Genomic DNA, 24,023 nt, shown 5'->3' with positions numbered 1-24,023 from the left:
TGTCTGTTACATGTGAATGAAATGTCAGATGTAGATTTGAGTTTTATTCTCTTATGAATTTATTCACTTAAATCTCTACAGAATGATAGGGGAGTTTTTTTTTTATTTATTTTTATCCACCATTCAAATGCTTCATTCATATTTTACATAATTCATGGTCACACTTCACATGTTCATCTTAGAGAAAGTCTGGTGAGTTTTAGGAATCCCCATTGTGTTAAAAGTTAAAAAGGTTTTTTTAAAAAAGAAGAAGAAAAAAAAGGAACTGGAACAGAGCAGAAGACATTTAAAAGCTTTTGGTCTTCAATTAGCACTGAATGCATCACCACAGGACACTGCAGTTTGCTTACGTGCAAACACAGCAGCATTAGAGAGATGAAGAGGTGCTTTAACCCACAAACAGTCCAGCTAACACAGCCTAATTGATTGCATGTTTTACTCTTTTTTTCTTTCCGTGAGATAACCACAGATAAATGGGATGTTAAAATGTTGAAAAAAAGAAGGTATACACTTTGGCTATAGAAAGAATATATCCAACCTTTACAGCTTTAGGACAAAGAAAAATAATTTTCTGTACATTGACTGAACATTGCTTTTCACACCAGTAAAGTAAATCAGAAAAAATGTAGTAGATAATTAGTAAATGAAAGACTTTTATGCTTTTTTCTTTTGTCACATCAATAATTTTTTTAATCAACACTTTCTGTAGAAGGAAGCGTGTGATTCTTTTTCTTTTTTTTTGATACATTTTTATCAATGTGTGTCGTTAATATTGGATATATTAATGTCAGTGAGGGACTGTTTTCACATATATGGGAAATAATGTGAAGTTTAAATGAATTAAAGTGAAATTCAGCTGTTTGAAGGCTCTCACAAGGTCATTACAGCACAGGAGGCTGTTGGTGCTTTAACATATATAATTTAGCCAAAGGGTGCAAGAGTAGAAATAGTGATATTGATAATGTTTTATTTGAAAACTGGTACATAAGACATAAGAGTGTTTGTTGCACTGAACGGTTACACAGCCGTAGGCCGGACGTTTTCTCCACCCACCTGCTGTTATATCAACTACAGCATGTTTACAATCTGCTGTTTTATCAAAATGAAAGAACACAACCAGCTCTTATTAAAATCTAATAAGTCAGAGAAAAAAGGAAATGAATCGATATCACAGAGTGTAGAGAACGTAAAAACAACATCTTTACATCTCAATAGTGTCTGTGATTATGAAAGAATAAAAAACATCAGTGCTTGTTATGGTGAAGGTTGTTAAATTTAGCGTTCTTTGTAAGTTTTTAGCTACACAAAAGCACACTCATTTTGTTTTTCTACATATTATGGTGGAGTAAACATCTGAAAAAAAATCATATTGATTAAAACATCTCAACAACTTAATCTACTCGCTCAACTGGCACAATGCGGAAAAACCAAATTAAGGAATTCTAGTCATTGATCATAACTCCCCTACAGAGGAGGAGCCTTTCAAATCAAGAATTTAGGCTGTTTACAGTAAAAAAATAAAAAACAAAACAACAGGATCCAAAGGCCGTGCTTCCTCTTTCTTCGCTGCGTGACTGTTTCAGCACAGAGCAGGTGATGTTTTCATTAATCATATCTCCTTATCAACTGAAAATGCTCAGGAGTACAACTTCTCCAGCATCCATGTCCTCTCAGGCACCGGTTGCTAAGTAACAGAAAGAGAGATGCATTGAGACAGAATAGTCAATCAATTCTCTTGTGAGGTGTGTGTGTGCGTGCGTGTGTGTGTGTGTGTTTGTGTGTGTATCGCATGGCTATATCATTTGAGTAGATGAGCATGTGTATTTAAATAAAGGCTGGGACAATAATTTTATGTTTTTGACACTATGAAGGGAATTAAAGTATTTGAAATATCCCTTTATCTTCATCAATGAAATCTTCCCTGGAAGCCCATCATGGTATGAATGAATCACAAATTCATTTCAGTTTCCCACACTTAATATTGAGAGCATCATCTTCAGCCATTTCATATCCAAAGGTCAAAGGTCGCCTCCTCCAGGGATTAGCTGCTCTTCATCACATCGCAGTTTGAGGCTCATAAGAGAAACTCTTATCTTCACCATACAGAGGCAAAGCAACAGATTAATAGTCAGCTGGACCAGTGGAGGACCTTATGTAGCCTGTGCCCAAAAGGGATCGCTTGTCCCGGGTCGAAAACACCTCTCTGCACTTTGTTGTTCTTGAACAGAAAAGGACAGAACAGTTTCCTACTTTGAGTGCAAACACGTCTTTGAATTCTTCAACTGTGAAACCCAGAGTGAAATTCTGTTTCAGATGATTAATGAAAAAGAGTGATAGTGTGTGATATGTTGCAGAGATCATAACATGAGAGGAATAATTGACTTTGGGATGTAGAAATAAAATGCACCTGAGCAATGTCTGCTAAGTAAAATGAATTGTATCATCTTTACTCCACCCTAGTGAGTGTAAACACAACAAACCACCGTGAGAAAACACACTTTCTAACTCCTCCATGAAATTATGCAACATTTCTAAAAAAAATTAAAAAAAAAACTTTCTAAGGCTTAAAAACTGAATATAACCCCCCCAAAAATAATACAAAATACACATAGAAATGTGCAGATTTACTTTCTCCATGTTCCCCTCAGGTCTCCTACAGCAGGAGGCAGAGAAATATGCCGGTTTCATACGCTCCATTGATTTTGCCCTCGAACAAAGACAGACGGAGAGAGATGGAGGCAGGGAGCAGGGAGAGGAGGAGTGAGAGAAATAAGGGATAGATGAAGAGCTTTTGCCACCACTGTAAATTTTCTTGTTTTATGTAAGGCACAGCCACGTAGATCCTCCTGGGCGATTACTGGCAAGTGGGAAAGGAGATACAAGGATGAGCATTTAATGTTGGGATCATTTAATGGTGTGTGTGTGTGTGTGTTTACTTCAAAGGAGGGAAACTCTCCTCAAGCTCGCTTTGAGATCTAAATGTGGGAAAAGGCGCCGTTTACTCTGCGAAGGAGTGTGACAGAGCAACAGAGTGAGAGACCGAAACAGGGAGCAACAGGGAAGAAGAAGAAGAAGAAGAGGAGAGAGAAGGGAGGAGAGAGAGGGAGAGAGTTGGGCTGGTGTTAAGGTGATTAGTCTGGTGGGTTGGCGATAGAGAGAGTTGATCAATAACCTATCGATCTCCCATTGCGAGTGTCAGGGGGGTAGTGGGAAAGAGAGGGAGGGTGAGAGAAAGGATAGGGAGGGAGTCGGTCCTGTCTTGACTTTTAAAAATCCTTTACTCTGCAGATGACAAATAACCCATTAGATTGTAGGAGAGCTGGAAAATCTGGAAAATATCCTTCCTGCTGCACACACACACACACACACACACACACACACACACACACCTGTGCATTTCCTGAATGTTGTAAATATTTCTCACTTTCAAATAAGCTGGTACGGACGATTTTTCAACTATGGCTGCATGCAGAAGAAAAATCATTTCTGTAAGTAGTGTGGAGGAACTATTGAGCTCAATGCAGTGAAGTTACTTAGCAGACCATTACTTCAAAGAATTCCTTTAGGCTGAAATATTCACTGAAGCAAGTCTCACTCGATACTCACCCCGAGCCTTTTAAAATGTTCTGCAATAAGTCTAATAGAAACAGGTGACAAATTTGAAAGCAAACAAAAGCGGGAGAGGAACAAAGCTGCCGATCTCCACTTACTTTTTCATGAATTTTGGGCTACAAAAAGACTAATGTGCTGCAACCAGTGACGCGTGTGTTGGAGCATTAGATAACAAAATGATACAAGGTCTTGTGAAAATAATGAGATGATGACAAACATGGCTGTTAACCATCCAGTCCCTCAGGCCTCCTCACGACCAAGAATTGAGGTTATTAGAGTCTGAAAAATGAATACTGAGACAAAACCCTTTAAAAAAAACAACAACAGCGAGTTAATGAAATCAGCCGTCACAGAAAGAGGGATCTGTGTGTATGTATTTGTGTGCAGGTGTCTCTGTGTGTGTGTCACCAGGAAAGGGGTCACGCTGTTACAAGGTTTGTCGCTCCCCAGTGCAATCTGGACCATGAAGGGAGGGGGTCAGAGTTGAGGGGTTAGAGGTGAAGGGTCACTTGGTCCTTGGAAATACCACAGAGCCCAAAGGACGGATGTCAGGGTAATAGAGGAGAGGATGGTTATTGAACAAGCCATCATTTTTATTGTCAGCTCCCATATAGCGGAAGTATGTCACTACAGCAGGTGGAGTTAAAGCCTCCAAAGTGGAGTCGGCGCAGGCGTGTGATATGTCTGCATCGAAAATAAAAAACACAACTCTTTTCCTGCCATGAATCACCGCCGTGCTCCGCTCTCTCTGCGCAGGGGCTTGGAGATCTGAAGGCAGGGAATGATGGATTCTCCTCGCGTTGGGGCTCAGCTCTCCAACAGCCATTATCATTACGGATCCTGCTGACTTCAGGCCTCATTTGGACAAATGGTTGAGGCTTTTTGATATTTGAGGGAAGCCGTGTATAAGACTGGTTAATGGGCAAAACACTGCCTTCTTTGTCCAGTCCTCTCTTTCTCACCCACGCTCGGCTCTCCCATCCTTCATCCCGCTTCCACGTTCTCATTTCCCTTCTCCTCCTCCACCCCGGCTCTCTCCTTCTTGTGTCCTTGTCTCCTGCGTGCCACCGCTCCCCCTCCATGCCTCCGTCTACCTGCTCACAGAGCCCCTCCCCCCATCCACCCCAGCGTCCCCACTGCCACGCAGTCTCTCAAATTAATGTAAAGATATTGACAAGTGATGGGCCTGGGAGGCATAGATCATCAGGAGGTGAGAGGAGGAGGAAACTGATGGGGGGGGGGGCTTCCCTACCATCCACCCTACAGCAGCGTGCTTGGCTAGATGTCTGCGGCTGCCCAGCAAATATCCACCAGCTTCACAAAGTTCACAAAGAATCTCAAAAGTCCTCCATCAATTGATTTACTTCCTCGGGGACTCAGAGGTGGAGGCGAGGTGGAGAAAATGGGGATATTTTCATCACTGATTCACGCACACAAACACACCTTTAGAAGGAATGTTAACATCTCGTACACCAGTACACTTCACGTCCTTTACATCCTGTGTAAACTGGGTAAAGTGCTGCTAACAATGTGCAAAGGGCCAGTTGGTCAATACGCCAATTACATAGATGAGGGTATGGAAAGGGCAAATGATAGCCAATCACTGAAGTGCTTTTACTGTCTTCTAGCAAGAGCTCACCCCTGACCCATTTGATGACCCTCAGGCCAAAGGTCACCTCTCCTGGGGTCAGAGGGCATTGCCACGCGCTGGCCCGGGGAGGCATTGCTATGGTAACAGCACCGGCCGAAAGAATGGCAAGGTGTGGCGTCCGGGAGGAGAGAGGTCACTGTACCAGTGTTTCTGCACTGGTTTAAGCTGCATTCAAAGGCAGCTGGAGAACTTTTTTCTATTTTTTATTTGTAAGGGGACAGGTACAATACTGAATGTGAATGTTACCATCTTATATATTGCACCAGAGTTGTCTTTGTTTATTTATGATTTTAACCTTTATAAAATATCATCAAATAACAAACAGGCATTATCATTGTTAAAATTCCAAGCAGCTCACTTTAACAAGGAGAAAAGAACAGAAAAAAAACAAAATCAGCGTTCGATATATTGTACCAGAGTTAGCCCAAGGCTAGTTTTCATCTGCAGTCTCCTGGCAGGTCACAAAGCATCCACACAGTGACAGAGCAGCTGTAAACAAACGAGACAAACAAGACAAATTACACACATTGACACACACACACACACACACACACACACTGCACAAACACTCCATATTAGTATGAAAACATTCAGCAGTCAGATGTTTGAATATGAACACCAGGTTTTTATTTGCTTTTTTTTTTTTTTTGATTTAGGAATTAACAAGATTTCCATTTACCTTAAAAAATTATCTGGTTTACAGCAAATTCTACAATTATCTGTACACACATCATTTAATGATATTGATTGAATTTTTAAGTGTCAAGAATATAATAAAAAACAAGATATCAAGAAGCTGAATATCTTGAGAGATGAAAAACGTAACATGATCATTTTTTAATCTGTTGTATGAATAAAACATTTTATCCAATGATGGAATCTAACTAAGTATATTTATTTTTGTGGTTATTCCACCACTGCTTTTATCTCAGCTTTTACATATGAGACATCCTCCCTGTGAAAACATAGATCTGGGCAGTAACATCACCTTTGGTATACTGACTGCACCGCATTGACTATTTTGTACAATGTTGCACCATCTTGTGGTGACTGTACACACAGCTGCTCTAGTGGGTCCCTCACTGCTGCTTCTGCCTACTGTTAAGCGGAAACAAACTGCTCCTCTGAGGAAAACTTGGGCGGTGTTGAGGTGATGACCAACATTGCTGGAGACATGTTAGCACCTGCACAGAAGGTAAAGTGGAGCTAAGATTATAGATCCATAATCACTGCACATGGAACCCCAATCCCAATCTTAAACCAAGTCTGACGCCTAAAATGTGGCCTGATGATTTCCCTGCTTTTAGCTCAGATTGGGTCTCTAAAAGGAGCACACGTGTTCACACACTAAAACAGCTGAGGCATATATATATTTGTAGGCCCCTTTATTGTCACTGCCTTGTGACCATTAAAATTAGATTTTTACAATGATAATATAACACAGTCTACAGTAAAACAAGGGTAACACCAGTGTCATGAGCAATAATCTGCAAGCAGGTAAACCAGGGATATTCAAATGTCCTTCGCCACAGCTGACCTCAGGGGACGAGCACCTTTTGCTTACCTGTGAAACACCTCAGGACAATGATCCTGCCAAACAGGGCTCGTCATCTGATGCCCTTGGTGTGTATAAGAAAGCTATTTTAAATGACCACTAGAAAATTTGCAATTCCTGAAGAAATTGCAGTGTGAATGTTGTGACCTGACCTTGTGACCTGTTGAAAAGTTGAATGAAGTGTCTAGCTGAAAGCATGAGGAGGCTATAACCTTTCAAAGTGGAGGAAGTTGAAGAGGATTTGAACATTCAGCCCATAGACGTCAATGTTAAAAAAAAAAAAGCTGAATATTTTAAAAGGTGTATAAGGTAGATGTGTGAAAGGTCATAACTGGAATGTCCTCAACAAGCTGAACAGTTTGATGCTTGAATGGTTTCTGTAGCACAAAGTATGCAGGAGTAGCTAAGTGAAAATGAAAATGTGCAATTCCTGAACAAATTGCAGTGTGAATGCTGCCTGCTGAACAGCTGACGCCACGCTGCATTGCCGCCTGTTGAAATTCATGGTTTAAGGTTCCATGATTTCAGTGGTGGGATTTCCTACTACCTATGAATGCACCACGCGCGTGTTTCTGCGTGTCAAACGTCACTAGTTAGCCGATGTCAGTAAACTGTCAGGTTGACCCACTCTGGGCTCACACAGCTCTTTTCATTGAGATTTCAGCTGTGACACACCTGAAAACCCAGGTTTTAGCTAAAAACAGTAACTGCCACAGCTGTGATGTGTAGACCTGGACTAGGGAAGTGTTTGTAATAATAAAGAAGAGGATAACAACAGTGTCACATGCAGATATTGGCAGAGCAGCGATGAGGTGTTGTCAGATGAGGGAGCGGCGCACTGGAAGTCAGAGTTTAATCCAGTTCTGCGAGTTGAAGAGCGTCTTCACCCGAGCTGCTCCCTCCTACGTGCTCAGGCTCCCCGCTGACCGAAATGAGAGACTACGATGAAATTACGTCTTTTCTGGGCGACTACGGCCTCTTTCAAATCCTAATAATCGTTCTGCTGAGTTTGAGCGCAGTCCCGTGCGGGTACATGGGACTGGTGCTGGTTTTCGTTTCGGATACACCCGAGCATCACTGCAAAGTCTCCATCAACTCCACCAGCAGCAGCAGCAGCGCAGATGTGGAGCAGAGCAGCTGGATCGGACCTGACAGCTGTTCCCGGTACAGACTGAGCGGAAACCGGACGGACGCAGTGGGACTCAGCGATGATACCGAGCCGTGTGTGGACGGATGGGTGTTCAGCACCGAGAGGTACAGCCCCACTGTCGTGTCAGAGGTATCTATCACCTATAAATCACCATAAATGTTCCGTTAAACTTCATATTAACTGTTTTGCTGATAGGAATGTAAGTCGAGCTCCACCACCTTTTCATCAGATAACTGCAGACAATGAATGAGCCATCAAAATTCAAAGTAAATACATTTTAATAGGATTGTGATTATAAAATTTACATTTGCAGAAGGATATTTTGTCCCTTTTTCAACAATATATTTTTAGTAAATGGGAAAAGTCTTTTGATGTGTATGAAATTAAAACAACGTGTTTGTTTCCTTGTAAAATCTGTGATAGTTGCACTTTTCTAAATAAAATCCAGCAACAAATATACCTGGTCAAACATTCAAACAATATAATTTGGCCTTCATTTGTGTATAAAGAACACACACACAAAAGGTTTTGTTAACTTGTGAAAATAGAAAATAATAATGTATTTCCACAGAGGACAATGGCATGGCCAGGTGGAGAACAGCTTTAATGAGTGAGCTGGAAAAGAGCACATCATTTATTACACCAGGCTTGCCAATTCTTATTCATTTACATCTGCATAGCTGTTTTTTCAGAGCATGCAATGAAATGTGCTATATGGACTTTGTTTTGATTACAGGCTGTTGTTTTAATTACTTAGAAAAGTCAGAATATTGTCAGATTGTCATTAAAAGGCCTGCTGGTGCCTCTATCACCAAAACAGTCCATATAGCTCATTCCTACCATGTACAGCACCTACTGTTATAAAATGTGTGCAATAACCTTTGCAGTGTGGGCATTACATTATCAGACAGGGGCAAAAACTACACACATCCACCATGTCATGGAAGGTTTGGTGACAGGATGCACATTATTGGCTAAAGTCAGCATTTAATGAACACATGATGGACCTTCAGTTAGTAAAATGATTCACTGAACAAACACAATGTAATAAAAATTAGGAATCTGAGTGTAGATAGTTTTACTTTCACTTGGCACGTCACCTGTTATACCCTTTAATGACAGGGTGTAAAATATTGTAAATATTTATCCATCCATCCATCCATTTTCTATACCGCTTATCCGTCAGGGTCGCGGGGGGAGCTGGAGCCTATCCCAGCTGACTTCGGGCGAGAGGCAGGGTACACCCTGGACTGGTCGCCAGCCAATCGCAGGGCCACATACAGAAAGACAGACAGACAACCACTCACTCTCACAGTCACACCTACGGGCAATTTAGAGTTACCAATTAACCTAATGTGCATGTCTTTGGATTGTGGGAGGAAGCCGGAGTACCCAGAGAGAACCCACACTAGCATGGGGAGAACATGCAAACTCCACACAGAAAGACCCCGAGTTCAAACCGGGATTCGAACCCGGGACCTTCTTGCTGTGAGGCAACAGTGCTAACCACAGCACCACCATGCTGCCAAATATTTATTTATATTAATATTGAAATACAATATAAAATGTCATGTGATGAGGACACCAAGTGCACTTTTTATACTTGTGAATCATGTACAACTCCTTTAACTCAGTTAAAAGCATGTTAGGATTGTCTTTATTTCACTTCAACATGTTGGCTCATGTTGTCTGATAGCTGAAACACTCCCCTTAGTTTATTTTACTCAACTTTAACATAGATTTCACTTTAATGTCAGATTTCCCTCAGATTAGTCTTGCCGTAACATGAATGACCGTCTTCTCTCCTATGACTCCAGTGGGACCTGGTGTGTGACGATGCATGGAAGGTCCCTTTTTCCACCTCCTTATTCTTTTTGGGAACCCTGATTGGATCTTTCATTGGTGGTCACCTCTCGGACCGGTAAGCCCTATTGTGTGGGAATAACAACAACAACAACAGAGATATAGAAGATAAGGCTGAGCACAATGCATCCACCCTGACAGACAACACAATTCACTGCTTCCTTCAACCAGAGAGGATTTTTTTGAAATTTGTACTTTTATTTTTAAGGTTAATTTACAGTGTAGCAACCAGATAGTGTCTTATTTAAATATGGGTGAAGAAAACAACTAATTGGAAGGATTGTCTTTATATCGCTAGCATGTTTCTGCACAGGGCCTTCATTAGGGCCATATAAATATGAGACCATAAAAACAGGGAATACCAGGGTTGCACTTAAGCAGTCAACAAAATACCACAGTCAGTGTGAATCAGACTAAACAGATCGATGGCTCCTTTGTGATTCCTTTAAGGAACAATGTTTCTAACATTTCATTGATGTCATTGATGAGGTTCACCATCAGTGAAATATTGTTTGTCTTGGGTGGAGAGAGAAAAGATGTGTGTCATCTGCATGAGCCAAAACCTATCTCTCTATACGAAGAGAGCGAGACAAAGAGGAGAAGAGCTAGTCAAATACTCGATGGTGAATCACAGATTGCACATGCTCTTGTTATTTTAATGCTCTGTTTATTTTATGTTCCTGTGGGTTGTCTTGCAGGTTTGGCAGGAAGCCGGTGTTTTTTTTCACTTTGGTCTTACAAGCAGTCTCTACCTTGATCCAGGCCACCTCCGTCAGTTGGGTCATGTTCTGTATCCTCAACTGTCTGAGAGGAGTTGGCCAGATATCCAATTTCATCTCATCACTCATACTGGGTGAGACACCACCTGCATTTCTGTCACTCTTCAAAGTGTCCCCAATGCCTGTCTCCTCTCTGATATCTTCCCGTGACAAAGTGTAGCTTACTTTTAACAACATGACAGCGGCACATTTTCCTCTCAGGTGAGCTGCGCAAAGTCAATCAATTGTGCTCCGTCTGCTGAAGGAAGCAATTAATTCAATATGGCTGCAGACAGTTTCTTGTGTTCAGCTCATAACATATGTAGCCTCATGTTCTCTCTCATCTTAATGCCTTGCTCCTGATCCCCATCTTGGTCAGGGTCAGAGATACTGAGCCAGTCTGCCAGGTTGAGCTACACTCTACTGGGCCACGCTCTAGGTTTTGGCATCGGTTATGCCTTGTTGCCGCTCTTTGCCTACTTCATACAAGGCTGGAGGATGCTGCTGGTTGCGTGTGCCATCCCAGGCTCCCTGTTTATTCCAATGTGGTGGTGAGTCAATGGCTGACGAACGCTATCGATCAGTGGTCTGTCCCATGTCCCATGTTAGTGTCTATTTAGATGCATGTGCAACCCTCCTCTATTTAAATTCACATTTTCTGTTTTTAATTGTGGTGTATCTCATGATGTCGTCCGCATGCCGAGGGTTTTCTATTTTCTGGTTTGCAACTGTCTTTTATTCTGTTGTCACAAAACAACATACAAAAAAAAAAAGAAAACCAAATTGTAAAAATACAGACTCAACACAGGACATACAGAAAAGCAGAAATAAAATGACTCTAAATTTAAATCACGATCCAGGTATGCATCTACAGTTCACAGCAGTTCAGTTTTCAGTGCTGATTAGCAGTCAGACACTGTTTTAAATGGACAGTAAATCTCCTTCCTACCAGCGCTACTTCCTCCAGTCTTTGTCTTGAGTTTTTATGGTTCAGCTCAGACAGTTATTTCATTGTTAGCACTGGGTGCATACTACATAATGTCTGTGACACTTACATGCTCTGAATTGTGAATCATCATAGTCCATGCATTACCAAATGTAAATGTGTCTTTGTGGAGCTTTTATTATTTTTTTAAATGGCTGCCAACTCTTGTGAGTGTGGAGAGCCTGTGTTGTAAAAAGCACATTTTTCATATGTTCAATGAGCTTCTGTCTCTTTCTGTTCAGGGTGATTCCTGAGTCTCCACGCTGGCTTTTGCAGAAAGGTCGGGTGGAGGAGGCTGAGCTTATTGTCCGCAGTGCCGCCAAAAGGAACGGAGTCACCGCCCCTGAGGTCATATTCAGGGCTGGTGATTGCTTGGAGCTAATGGTTTTTATTCCATTTTTATTACACAGGCCGTTGAAGCTAATGTGCTCCAGTATAAAATGTGTGTGTGTGTGTGTCTCAAACTGTGGTAACCAGGTTACATTGTACACTGTGACTGTTTTGTTTCTAATTCAGGAAAATAAAGGTGAGGAGGAGCAGACATACACTTATCTGGACCTGATACGCACCCCTGACATGAGGAATATTACAATTCTAGGTGTTTTCATATGGTAATGTATCTTCCTTTCTCTGTTTCTTAACATTTCTGAATATGGCTGCTCCTGCACTTAATTCTATATCAATAAACATGCAATGGCCTTTTGTTATTTTGTAAACAGTACAGTAATTTTCTGACTAATTAAAAAAAACCATCGCTCAGTTTGACAACCAATTGTAATTTGCTATGAGAAGACCAATTACAGGTTTTCAGAATGTAATATTTCACTGTATGAATTACAAAAGAAACAATCCTTATAATTTATAATATTTTCAATAAATTTGACTTTTTAAAGTTTCTCTTAACATTTAAAAAAACTTTAGATTGATCAGATTCCAAATGCAGGTCTGTTTTACAGCTGGGATAACAAATGTTTACTTTTCTTTGTTGTATGATCACAAGTTGTACCTTTAATAAATAACCCAAATCCAATCTAAACTGTAGCTTCTTCAAAGCCACTCGAACTAATAGTGTCAGTATGAGGACGTTAGGCACAATGTGGCACCTTTAAAATAGGAAACACTTTTGAGGTCAGAGCATTACTTCAACACACTGTCTTTCATCTGGAATGAGTCTTCATCTTGTATTTCTGCAGGATGTCCATCTCCATGGTCTACTATGGTCTCTCTCTCAATACTAGTAACCTCAATGGAAACATCTATCTGAACTGCTTCATTTCAGCAACCATTGACATTGTGGCGTATGTAGCCACTTGGCTGCTGGTTAACCGAACACCACGACCTACGTTCCTCTTCTCCACACTGTTGTTCTGCGGCATCATGCTGCTGGTCATCCAGCTGGTTCCTGAAAGTCTGTATAATTTATCCACAATATTGACTGAATCAGAAATATCTTAAAGGTCTAGAGGGCACAATGCATTTTTTAAAATTATATGCCTAGTCTAATAATCCTGTTTGTTTTTCTCAGACATGCAGGTCATGTTCCAGGTGTTAGCCTTGGTGGGAAAGGTGGGTGTGTCTGGTGCTTACTGCTTCATCTATGTGATTTCCGTCGAGCTCTTCCCCACTGTGGTCAGGAACATGGGCTTGGGGGTCACCTCCACAGCTGCACGCATTGGCTGCATCATATCTCCTTATGTGATCTACATGGGCAAGTGTTCTGTTTTGTTTTGTGTGTAATGTTGAAAAGTGCTTTGAGACAGAGAAAAGCACTGCAGATGATAATAATACTCTTAAATGTACTTAAATACTCTAACAACATAGAGTTTCTATTATAGAGATGAACTTAATGTAGAGCTCAGTAAGTTTCTAATAACTGACACTATGCACATAATAGTTTTATATGATCACAAGAGTTGTGAATACATTAGACTCCTCATTACCTCTGCTGCCTGTATGTTTCAGGAGTGTCTTTAGGATGTGGTTCTCAACATTAAGGGACCACTTGGTTACATATGTGCCACCAGCAGAGAGGATGTGGGTCTCACGTGCCAACAAATGACCTTATTATATTATTATAAGACTCTGGTCTCTCTCTCATGGTGCAAAACAATCACTTGATTAACCCTGCAAATAGATAATAGAAGTAGTCTAACCTGTTTGAGACATGGATGTGTTCATACCAGTTGAGACCTGTATCAGTAGCATAATCCAAGGTTCCTGACTTGCTCACTGCATTTTGGATATTTGTTTGAATGTTACATTCATACCTGCATACAGAAGAATTAGGGCCAGCAGTGCCAGCCAGCATGCTCATTACCAGGACCCTGAAACTGAAGCAGGTGAATGGAATTCAGCCATCATTAATCTTATTACTTAAACCTGTGCTTTTTCTACTGTGAAGTGTCAAAACATGTCATAGAAAAAGTGGGAAAAGGCCTATGATTACAACCCATGGAAACAAACAGATCAGTGCCAATTCTATTTCAAATGCCTGTCATTCTGTTTGCAGGTGTGTACAGCCAGACTCTGCCATTCACTGTTTTTGGCACAATCAGTGCCATGGCTGCAGGTGTGAGCTTGTTGCTGCCAGACACCAGAAACAGCAAACTTCCTGACCTTATCAGCCAGATCAAACCAATCAGAGGGTATGTCAGTGTGTGTATTCTTTAGACAGCAATTGTATGAAACTGAGGCAAGGAAATCTTGTGGCATAAATAGGATTTTGCATAACTTTATTATTACTGCATCAATAAGGATGTGATGATCTTTAACAAATAGTGTCAAAAGAAAGTAGAAAGAGTATTTTAGAGCCGACTGAATGACAGCTCTATGTTTGAGATTATTTGCAGTTTAACAGATCTTCTTTCTCCGTCTCATCTGTCTCTGTTCTCTCTGTACTGTGAAGCCGCTGCTGTCCAAAGGAATCGGCTGCAGCCCAGTCAGGTACAACTGAAGGCTGTAAATAAATGAGCAAGAGCACCCTCTGCTGAAAGTCAGCAGGCAAAAGCCTTTCAAATAACACAGTACTTGTGTGTTTTCTGGTATGTGTGAGATGTTAATGTTCATCATGAGAGAAAGCCTCTGAGCTTCTCTGATCTTTCATGTCATCTTGAAAAACTTTGTAATGGGGTTTTATTCATAAAGAGGTAGCTGGGTCACATTTTGTCAAACCACCAGAATTTGTGGATGAGAAACCAGACTCATTGTGTATTTTTGTGTGTATGGTGCTTTTTACTTGTGTGATGTTTGTTAGCAGCATGTAGGGAAAGCCTTTTTTGGTGGAAAATTATGCCATGGAATGGATTATTATGGATTATCTTTGGTGCATATCCAGGAATAAGCATCTCTTAACATTGCAAAATGGGGCACTTTCACACTTACTTGAATAAAAATAAATTGTCATACATGCCACAAGTGTCTATTACCATTTACATGATTAAGGACCTTTAATTTCACAATTTTGTCCAGTGAATGCACATGTAAGAGGTATATGATAATGGTCAGAATGACATTTAAAATGGGTTAAATAATGAGCCGTTTCAGGATTGTATATCTTTATGTTTTGATGTAAAAGATGATGATTTTGACTTCTAATCAGTCTTTAACTCAGTTACAACTGCTATGAAAGAGGGTGACTGCTCTGTGGGTTATTTTATAAACCAGGCGATCTTTCATGGTGGTCAGAGTTTATAGCTTCTTATACCACAGGTGGTGTAGTGGAGGTCTGCTGCTGGATTACCAGTCGGTCAAAGCAGGTAACTTCCCCTGAACACCAGCCCCCATAAAAAGTCCCAGGCTCACTGCATGTCAGTTGGTTTTGGTCCTCTGATTAATTGCAAATGTGCAAAACTAAAGTACATTAGGCCTACATCCTGTATTATGATCCTGTGGTCCTGTGTTGTAGGGGGATCATGTGTAAAAATGTAGTTGCGATGTCTTTATCATTTTAGTAAATATTGTCCTCTCATGGTGCATTTTGTTCAGAGACGTTGTTTTGTGAAATTACCAGTACAAATGGGCAAAATGAAATCCTGGAGACAGCAGCTAGTTCTTTAGCATAGGAGCACAGTCTGCATGAGGTGAGGGGGTGTGCCACTAATGTGCCCTGAGAGCGTCATTAAGGGCCCAACAGCAAATATTACATTATAATATTACATCATAATAATAGATAATTTAACACAGTCATTGTTGTTATGGGGATTTTCAGTGATTCACATGTGAGGAGACATTACACGATCCCGTTAACATGTCCTCATTACGACACAGCTGACTGTCATCTGAAATATCGCGAGATTGGGTCCACAGTCGCACCGAGCTCTGTGTGAGTGCTGCTGGGCCCCTTCACTGCAGCTGATACCGGGATCCCGTGTCCGTCTGCAGCAGCCACACACCTGCCAAAGGAAAGACGGGGCGAGGATAAACTAACCGACCCTGCAGCCCCTTTAGGCCGGTGTTTGTTTCTTAACCCGCTGGGTGGAGAGCACCACTGGAAGTGAAGTTAGCTTAGCCAGCTAACGTGAAGTGCAGCTAGTGATGGCTCTGCTTTTGAAGATATTATGTTTGACTTTGCGTTGTAGCTAGTGAGTTCTGCTTTTATTCATGTAAAAAATCACCTGTTTGACATTAGTGCAGCGAGGATAATGCTGAATATCGTGCAAACCAGTTTTACTACCGAGACTCTTGTCATCTAAGGTAGCCTTACTATCCCTAACTAAGTGTTAGCCAACTAGCTAACGTTAGCTTCATATTGCTCCACTCTCTGTAATAATTTTGCTCATTGTGGATGATTTCAGCAGAGTCAGGGGTTGAGCCGATGCTTTAGTTTGGTCATATTTACCCAGAATAACGTTTAGTGTCCTTTCTAAGCGGCAGGACACGTTAGCTAATCCAGTTAGCACATACAGGATAATACCTGTTTGCTATTAAACCTCCAAACGTTTGCACAGGAAGGGAAACTTCATGCTCATCACAAGCCGCATTTGTTTACCCTATTAGTCATTTCCTAGTCGGAAACCTCTACGTAGAGGGAGGTAAGCTTAGTAAATCATTTGCAGGTCGTAGAAAAGTGTCATTTAAGCCCAGTTAAAGTGACCATGGCTCCTAAAAAGAGACCAGTGCCCCTAAACATTGCACCAACAGGCGATGGGTTATCCACCTCCACCAACAGTGATGGTGCCTCTGAGTAAGTTGTTCTACTAACCACACTGATTATTCTACTATAGTACTTGTATTGTATAAACAGGAATTATGTCATTTGTGTGATTGGAAAGAGATTTTGTTCCTGTTGTGTATCCATTTGCTCAGGGCTAATATAGAGGCACTTAAAAGAATATTGGAAGAGCTGGACCTGGATGAACAACAGAAGAAAAGGTTGGAAGCTTTCCTCACCCAGAAGGCCAAGGTGGGCGAGTTGAGAGACGATGACTTCCATCGTGTCTGTGAGTTGGGCGCAGGCAATGGCGGTGTCGTCAATAAGGAATGCCACAAACCTTCAGGAATAATCATGGCCAGAAAGGTGAATTACAAATACACTATTGCAGTAATGATGTGAATATGATCAAACGGTGCACAAAAAAATTCTACTGAACCTGATAATCATATATTTATCCTGGACTAAGTGGTCATACCATAAAATAAGTTCAATATAACTTTTTTTTTTCCCCGTTCAGCTCATCCATCTTGAAATTAAACCTGCTATCAGAAACCAGATCATCCGAGAGCTTCAGGTGCTGCATGAGTGTAACTCTCCCTACATTGTGGGCTTCTATGGAGCTTTTTACAATGATGGAGAGATCAGCATCTGCATGGAGCACATGGTGAGAGAACTGGAGTGTGTGTGTGTGGGGCTGCTTATGGTATCAAGGGTATTTATAATCAATACCAATCTATCTCCATGGGAAAACTATCTCCTTTTGCCCCTTTGCACCTTTTTATGTTGTATACCCATGCAGAAGGTCAGGCACAGAAAGCCTTTAGCTCAGCTACAGTCCTGGTTTCCTTTTTTGCCTATTTTAAGGATCATGACATTGAATTGAGGATAAGATACTGGATTGCCCATGGCTTTTCCACGTGTATTGTCAGCACCATGTTCAGTTTTGTTTTTCAAAGGTAAAGAAGGTTACTGTTGAACACAATCAATACACAGTTCAAATGCTAAATACTAATCTTCTGTGGGATGCCTTCTACCTCACTTGTATGTCAGTTTGGACCAATCATTTCAAGTAGATTTTAATTGTCTGGAGTGTGACGTCATGTTAAAATGTAAATTTAGCGTGGTAATCATGGCATGAATTTATTCAGTACTGTACCAGACATTTTCTTGAAAAATCCCACTGCTTAAGAGCTCCTGTTTCAGTTTTTAGTAAATTTCCTCAGTGCTCATGAAAATGCTAGGAAAGATGTGATCCTCTGAAAGTCCATTTTACACAGGATGCACCTTTAGCAACCAGTATAATGGCCTGTTGTATCCTTTGTTATCTCACTTCATTGTGCAGGATGGTGGATCTCTGGACCAGGTGCTGAAAGAAGCGAGGAGGGTCCCTGAAGAGATTCTGGGAAAAGTCAGCATTGCTGTAAGTGTATGATTATCTTCTATTATTCACATTAATAAAACAATGGTAAGGTTTAATTCTTCTGTTTAGATAAAATAATTTAACCAAGGCTTAAAAATTGAGCTCTTTTGTAGTCATAACTCAGCTCTTTCAGGTTACAGTGTTGAACTCAAAATAAATCGTAATATACACAACCCTTAATACCCTTAATAAGCACACACCTGGACCACCTGGGCAGGTTTGGTTCGTTTCGTTCTTACTGTTATTTTCACGATTATTGACTTGTGCTATTTCTTCCCTTTCTTTTTGAAAAAGGTGTTGAGAGGCCTTGCCTACCTAAGAGAAAAACACCAAATCATGCATAGAGGTATGATCATTTTTCCATGGATTTAATTACTGATCCTTATATTACTGTCATGGACTTTCATCTGTAAGACATAAGGCACAATAACAAGGTGCATTGTATTTTGTTAAAACATAAATGACCTTGCTCATACAAGTGGTTACATGCCAAAGATGATAAAAAATGTAAATATGTAAATATTAGGGTTTCAGTCAGTACAATGGTTTGGTAAAGATAGTCCCCTTTGACTGCATATTTTTAGAAATGTCCTGTCCAGTAGAGCTTTCAGAACATATCCTGTTTACCCACAGATGTGAAGCCTTCAAACATACTGGTTAACTCACGAGGGGAGATCAAGTTGTGTGACTTCGGTGTAAGCGGGCAACTCATAGACTCTATGGCCAATTCCTTTGTTGGGACAAGATCCTATATGTCGGTATGTTGGTCCTCTCTGAAATATGTCCTGAAGAGATTCCTTCACATGACTCTGATCTGTCGCATCTGTGTCTAACTTGTTTGTTTGTTGTGGCTACTCATATGTCTTTAAAATCTTCTAATGTAAACTTTCATGAATGGCCTAATACACTGACAGTTCTTTATACTTTTGGATGTGATGTTAATTGTTTACTTTGTTGTGTATTCATATTTGCTGTGTAGCCTGAGAGACTGCAGGGAACCCACTACTCTGTGCAGTCAGATGTGTGGAGTATGGGATTGTCCCTTGTAGAGCTGTCAATCGGACGCTTCCCCATCCCCCCTCCAGATGCTAAAGAACTGGAGGCCATATTTGGACGTCCCATCTTGGACGATCGCGAGGGAGAGAAGCATAGCACCTCACCCAGACCCAGACCACCGGGTCGACCTGTCAGCGGTGAGCAACACACTCAGTGTCACTAGTTTGTCAGATAGTTGTTTTAAGCAGCAGCTTGCAACTTTGCATCAAGGCAGCATGAGAAATAATTCAACCCGATGTTATTGCACACCAAGCTACACCAACCTGGCCAGTCTGTTATTGCTGAAGGCATCAAGGGAGAGTTTAGTGTTTGTGACTCAAGTTTCCTCTGACTTCTCACTTGTGGACATTATGTTTGAATTGATCAGCTCTTGTTGGTAGAAAGCTTTTCACTTGCATTGAAATCTATAATGATGGCAGAATAAGAGTCGTATATGCTCAGTCAGTATTGTAATCAGAATTCTGTTGCAGCTCTCCAGCGTATTTTAGGCTGACAAAATGAGTGTGTTCTTGCATAATATTGCTGCTTGAAATGCTAAATGTAAAACCCATTCCCTTGGCTCCTTTTCCAGGTCATGGCCCTGTAATGGCCATCTTTGAACTTCTAGACTACATAGTAAATGAGGTAAGAATCAAAGAAGTATTTACTCTCAGACCCTTCTCTGCTGTTTATGATATGATCAGATGTTCATTCGAATTTCTTGTGTATTTCAGCCCCCTCCTAAACTGCCACATGGGGTCTTCACTTCTGATTTCCAGGACTTTGTGACAAAGTGGTGAGATAACACATTAGCCTGAAAACATTGCTCAGACATTGCTTTTTTTTCACACACACACGTTTTTGAGTGTGTACTTAGCCATCACAAATGATCTGATCCAATGTTTTGTGACCAACTTGATGGATGAAATGCTTTCTCTGAAAGATTCCTCTCTCCATTTTCAGTCTCATCAAAAATCCTGCAGACAGGGCCGACTTGAAAATGTTGATGGTGAGTGCCCACATTTAGACTGCAGCTTCAGTTTGAAATGAAACACCTACTTTTCTCTTTGGGCCCATTGGCAGTGGAAGCATGTGCAATACCTGACAGGTCGAAGGTCTAGATCCCAAAGTAATTATTTTATAGAAGCCAGCACTGGGGTTAAACTCAGTTATATTTTGATGTTTTATATTCATAGACATGTAAAGTCAGAGTCAACAGCAGCTATTCCTTTTAAATTATTGGCTTTTTAATATCCAGTACCTTATTTGTATGTGATTGTGTTTGTTTTGTTGCAGAACCATACGTTTATCAAGCGGTCTGAGGCGGAGGAGGTAGACTTTGCTGGCTGGCTTTGTAAAACCATGGGGCTGAACCAACCTAGAACTCCCACGCGCCCTGCAGACTGAACACACACTCAACGCACTCGCGCACACAGTATGCATATGTAAAAACATGGAGAAGCTGCTGCCTAAAACCTCACTCCCACATACACTCCATGTTTGCCTCATTCTCCCTCAGGTGAACCTCTGAAGTCTCCATCTGCCACATGAGCTCGACTGACATGTAAGCCAGTTGATAACATGCTAGTAAAGACACCGTGTGCACAGTTTACATCCTTTGTGTGGAAAGTTGTCGCACAGGCATTCTTTTATCCATTAAAAATGTCCCCTTAAATCAATTAAAATGTAATTTCTCTCAATGTTTGTTGGCAACACAGAGAACATCACACTTCACTAATTTGTGTTAAATTCAATTCAGAATTTTGGGCCTGTAAATTCCTTATTTGAAGACTAACAAACCTACCGCTGCTAGATTGGAATGCTATAATTAATGCTCCCCTTTGGATTTGAATTTGTCACCGCTATCACAACCATGCTTGGTGTTAGTTACCGCTGCACTATTTTTCCTTGTTTGGCTCATGATTGCCATTAGGCTTTTGTTCAGCTTCACCCACTATCCTACAGTCGTACAACGTATTCATACTGTAAAAAAGGTTCCCCTTAAAAGAAAATTAAAATGCATAAAATAACACGCTTTCTTTTTCAGTTCTGCTTTTCTGTTTTTCTTGTTCTGCTGCTTACAGCACGAGTGTGTCAATCCCAGTTATTACAATCATGGCTAAGCATCTGTACATTTGTACAGGCTGATACATATATGAATTTGTATGTTTTATGCAGGCACATTGAGAAATGTTAGAATATGTTTATTTTACGAAGCAGGTCGGGTTATGTGTGTCTGTGATAGCAAGAAATTATGTCTAGGAATTTTTTTTTTTTTTGCATTTCAATTGATTTCTACAAATGGTGACATGTTTTGAGGTGAAGCACAATGTTTGGAACATTTCAGCATGACCCTCATGTCGAAGCCAAAAATAAAAACGGTTACAACCTTAAATTCACCCTCCGCTCCCTCTGTATGTTGGGGTTATTAATTAAAAGCAGCATCCTCAGCTTGCACTGGCCCCATCCGCCTCAGATTCACTACACTGGGGCAGAGGAAATTACTCCCTGGACAGTACCTACTGTAACAAGACTGCATTTATTTCTGGAAAAGCTGCATCATGGCTCACTGAGCAGTCTCAGCAGAAACTTATTTCTATTAGTTTGCTGTAAACATCGGGACAGCGATCTACCATTTGGGCATTTGGCTCCTTCGTTTTGTTCTGTTTGTTTACTTCCTCCCTAAAGTAACAGTTTAAAGCTATTGATGTTTTTTATGGTAAAAGCAGTGAACGTTTTGTCCTCATTGTCAATAAATTGTATGTATTGTAACATGCTAACATGATGTCTTCATTTGCCAGAATCTGGCTTCACTTTCACACTGTTACACCCATTTCACCAGAAGGGGGAAGCATATCAGGTGGATAGCACTTAGGAATTCTGGTACAATTACTAACTAAAGTACACTCCCAGAGAGAAATACCTAAGTATGATTGATGTATGTGTTTGTGTGTGTGTGTGGTATATTGTGTATACATTACTGTGACTAAGTTCACTCGTGCTTATACCAAATGAAGGCAAGGGCAGGACACTGAATTAAAGCCCTGCTGAAACACATTAGTCCTCCATTTGAATTACAAGCACAATGATTCATCTGTTTGGCTCTTGTCTGGAGGGATAATGAAATGTCTTCCCTTGAATGTCTGTCAACTTCAGCCTGAAAGTGTGAGGCCTTGAGCTCAGAGGAAGACGTAGTGTTGCAGCATGTGTGGAGGCTAAGTCTGCACGGTGTTGACGGGAGGGGGAACTGCTGCGGCAGAAAAACAGAAAAGTCTGCAGTCATTAATATGCAAATATGCAAATGAGAGGGTAATTAAGATTGGGCGTTTGTCAGTGGCTCTTTGATTGCTAATGAATTCAAATCTGCAAGAAAGGGGGAGGGGATGATGAGCTGAAAATGAGGAAAAAGAACAGGATGGTATTGTGCTTTATCTTGTAAAAAAAGACGAGAAAAAGAGTGAGTGGTCTGTAGAGTGTAAACGCCGCATTGGACAGAAGAAATACTGAACACTGCTGCTTTTAGCGTTACATATGAAAAAAAAGATGACAACTGATGAAATTAACCATACGTATGAAGAATACACTAAACGAGTATGTTAAAATTCTGTTTGAGCACCAACAGAAGCCACGGCATCAAAGGGGGAAAGCGGGGCTATGACTTTGTGCCAAGACAATTAACCATGCACACCGTCAGCGAGCATTCAGCATGGCGGGCTAGAGCCACCACAGGAAGGTTTCTGCTCATTAAGAGTGATGTGGCTGACCCCTGTTGTGAGAGATGCTCAGGTATCTTGGCAGGAGGTGTGCAGTATCAGCATGCTGTGAGTCACAAACAGTCTTATTTTCATATTTTTGTCAAACGGGGGGCCTACAGCTCACACCCGAGCACACACGCCACTGTTATTGCTGTTTCAGTGGTCCCCTGACACTTGTGCATCTTCCTTCCATGGCATGTGAAATGAGGATATGTATACAAGGAATAAAAACAAATGATGTGTTGTGAAGAATGGGGGGAAAACAGCTGTTCTTGTCACCTTACAGAATAATGACTTTGTCACAATGCTGCAGCTTTGTACGTTTTCACAGGACGGACCTCTGACCACAACAATGTCACTGTCTGTGCTACCTAGTCAAAAACACCCTGAAATATTGGATCTTGTGGGGAATCATTTAAAAGGAGAAAGCACATCACTGTTTGTTTTGCTGAATCCAACTGGCAGTATGATATTTATATTTTGGGTACATTTGCAAATGCCTAAGCCAGGATTGTAAGTACAAACACTCAATCTAGTATATTTTGAGTGGGGTGTTATCAGCTGATCCCAGACCTGTTTGGTGAATGATGAGCAAAGCAGTACACGAGTGTGTGTGTGTGTGTGTGTGTGTGTGTCTGAGAGAGAGAGAAAGAGAGAGGGGGCTGTATTTTTTACAGGAAACAGGAAACCAGAAGTCATAACAGGATGCCCCAGGTTTTCATACTGTACCTGATGCGTGGGTGGCTGCATGGGGGTAACCCATTTACAAAGCTATAGTGCTCATATAAAAGAAGAGGGCCCAGGAAAGAGTGGGTGGAAGGGAGGGCACACTCTTGGAGGTTAGGAAAATGGAGTTCCACTCTAAATATAGATTTTTCTGTGTCTTGCACCTTACCGTACAACCTTGATGTTGTTTTGCCTCCATGCCGCTCGCCCTACTTTTTAAAAGGCAGCAAACCAAACATTGTTTGATGTTTTGTGTGGAGATGCGATATGATCACTTCCACGGCGAATACTCGTGCCTTCTTCCCCCAGGTGTACTGAAGGAGCTTCACAAGTGAATCTGTGACATGAGATCAGTTTTGTC

The 24,023-nt window shown here is 41.1% G+C and overlaps 2 protein-coding genes across 2 annotated transcripts; both read left to right on the top strand.

Moving 5' to 3' along the window:
• The first annotated feature begins 7,749 nt into the window (after positions 1-7,749).
• Positions 7,750-14,978, top strand: LOC139213820 (organic cation/carnitine transporter 2-like). The gene is made up of 10 exons (XM_070844474.1): positions 7,750-8,097; positions 9,786-9,889; positions 10,530-10,684; positions 10,969-11,140; positions 11,817-11,958; positions 12,091-12,185; positions 12,768-12,982; positions 13,100-13,282; positions 14,084-14,219; positions 14,480-14,978. The coding sequence occupies exons 1-10, from the start codon at positions 7,750-7,752 to the stop codon at positions 14,538-14,540; spliced, it is 1,611 nt and encodes a 536-aa protein (XP_070700575.1). The 3' UTR covers positions 14,541-14,978.
• Positions 14,979-15,897: 919 nt separating this feature from the next.
• map2k2b (mitogen-activated protein kinase kinase 2b) lies at positions 15,898-21,920 on the top strand. The gene is made up of 11 exons (XM_070844476.1): positions 15,898-16,756; positions 16,879-17,089; positions 17,244-17,390; positions 18,069-18,146; positions 18,441-18,492; positions 18,780-18,904; positions 19,126-19,339; positions 19,774-19,826; positions 19,916-19,977; positions 20,145-20,190; positions 20,478-21,920. The coding sequence occupies exons 1-11, from the start codon at positions 16,668-16,670 to the stop codon at positions 20,586-20,588; spliced, it is 1,188 nt and encodes a 395-aa protein (XP_070700577.1). The 5' UTR covers positions 15,898-16,667; the 3' UTR covers positions 20,589-21,920.
• Positions 21,921-24,023: the final 2,103 nt, after the last annotated feature.

The sequence above is a fragment of the Pempheris klunzingeri genome, chromosome 15, assembly GCF_042242105.1.
Source record: "Pempheris klunzingeri isolate RE-2024b chromosome 15, fPemKlu1.hap1, whole genome shotgun sequence".
NCBI lineage: Eukaryota > Metazoa > Chordata > Actinopteri > Acropomatiformes > Pempheridae > Pempheris > Pempheris klunzingeri.
The sequence above is the reverse complement of the archived record's forward strand: the minus strand, read 5'-3'. Positions and strand labels throughout refer to the sequence as shown.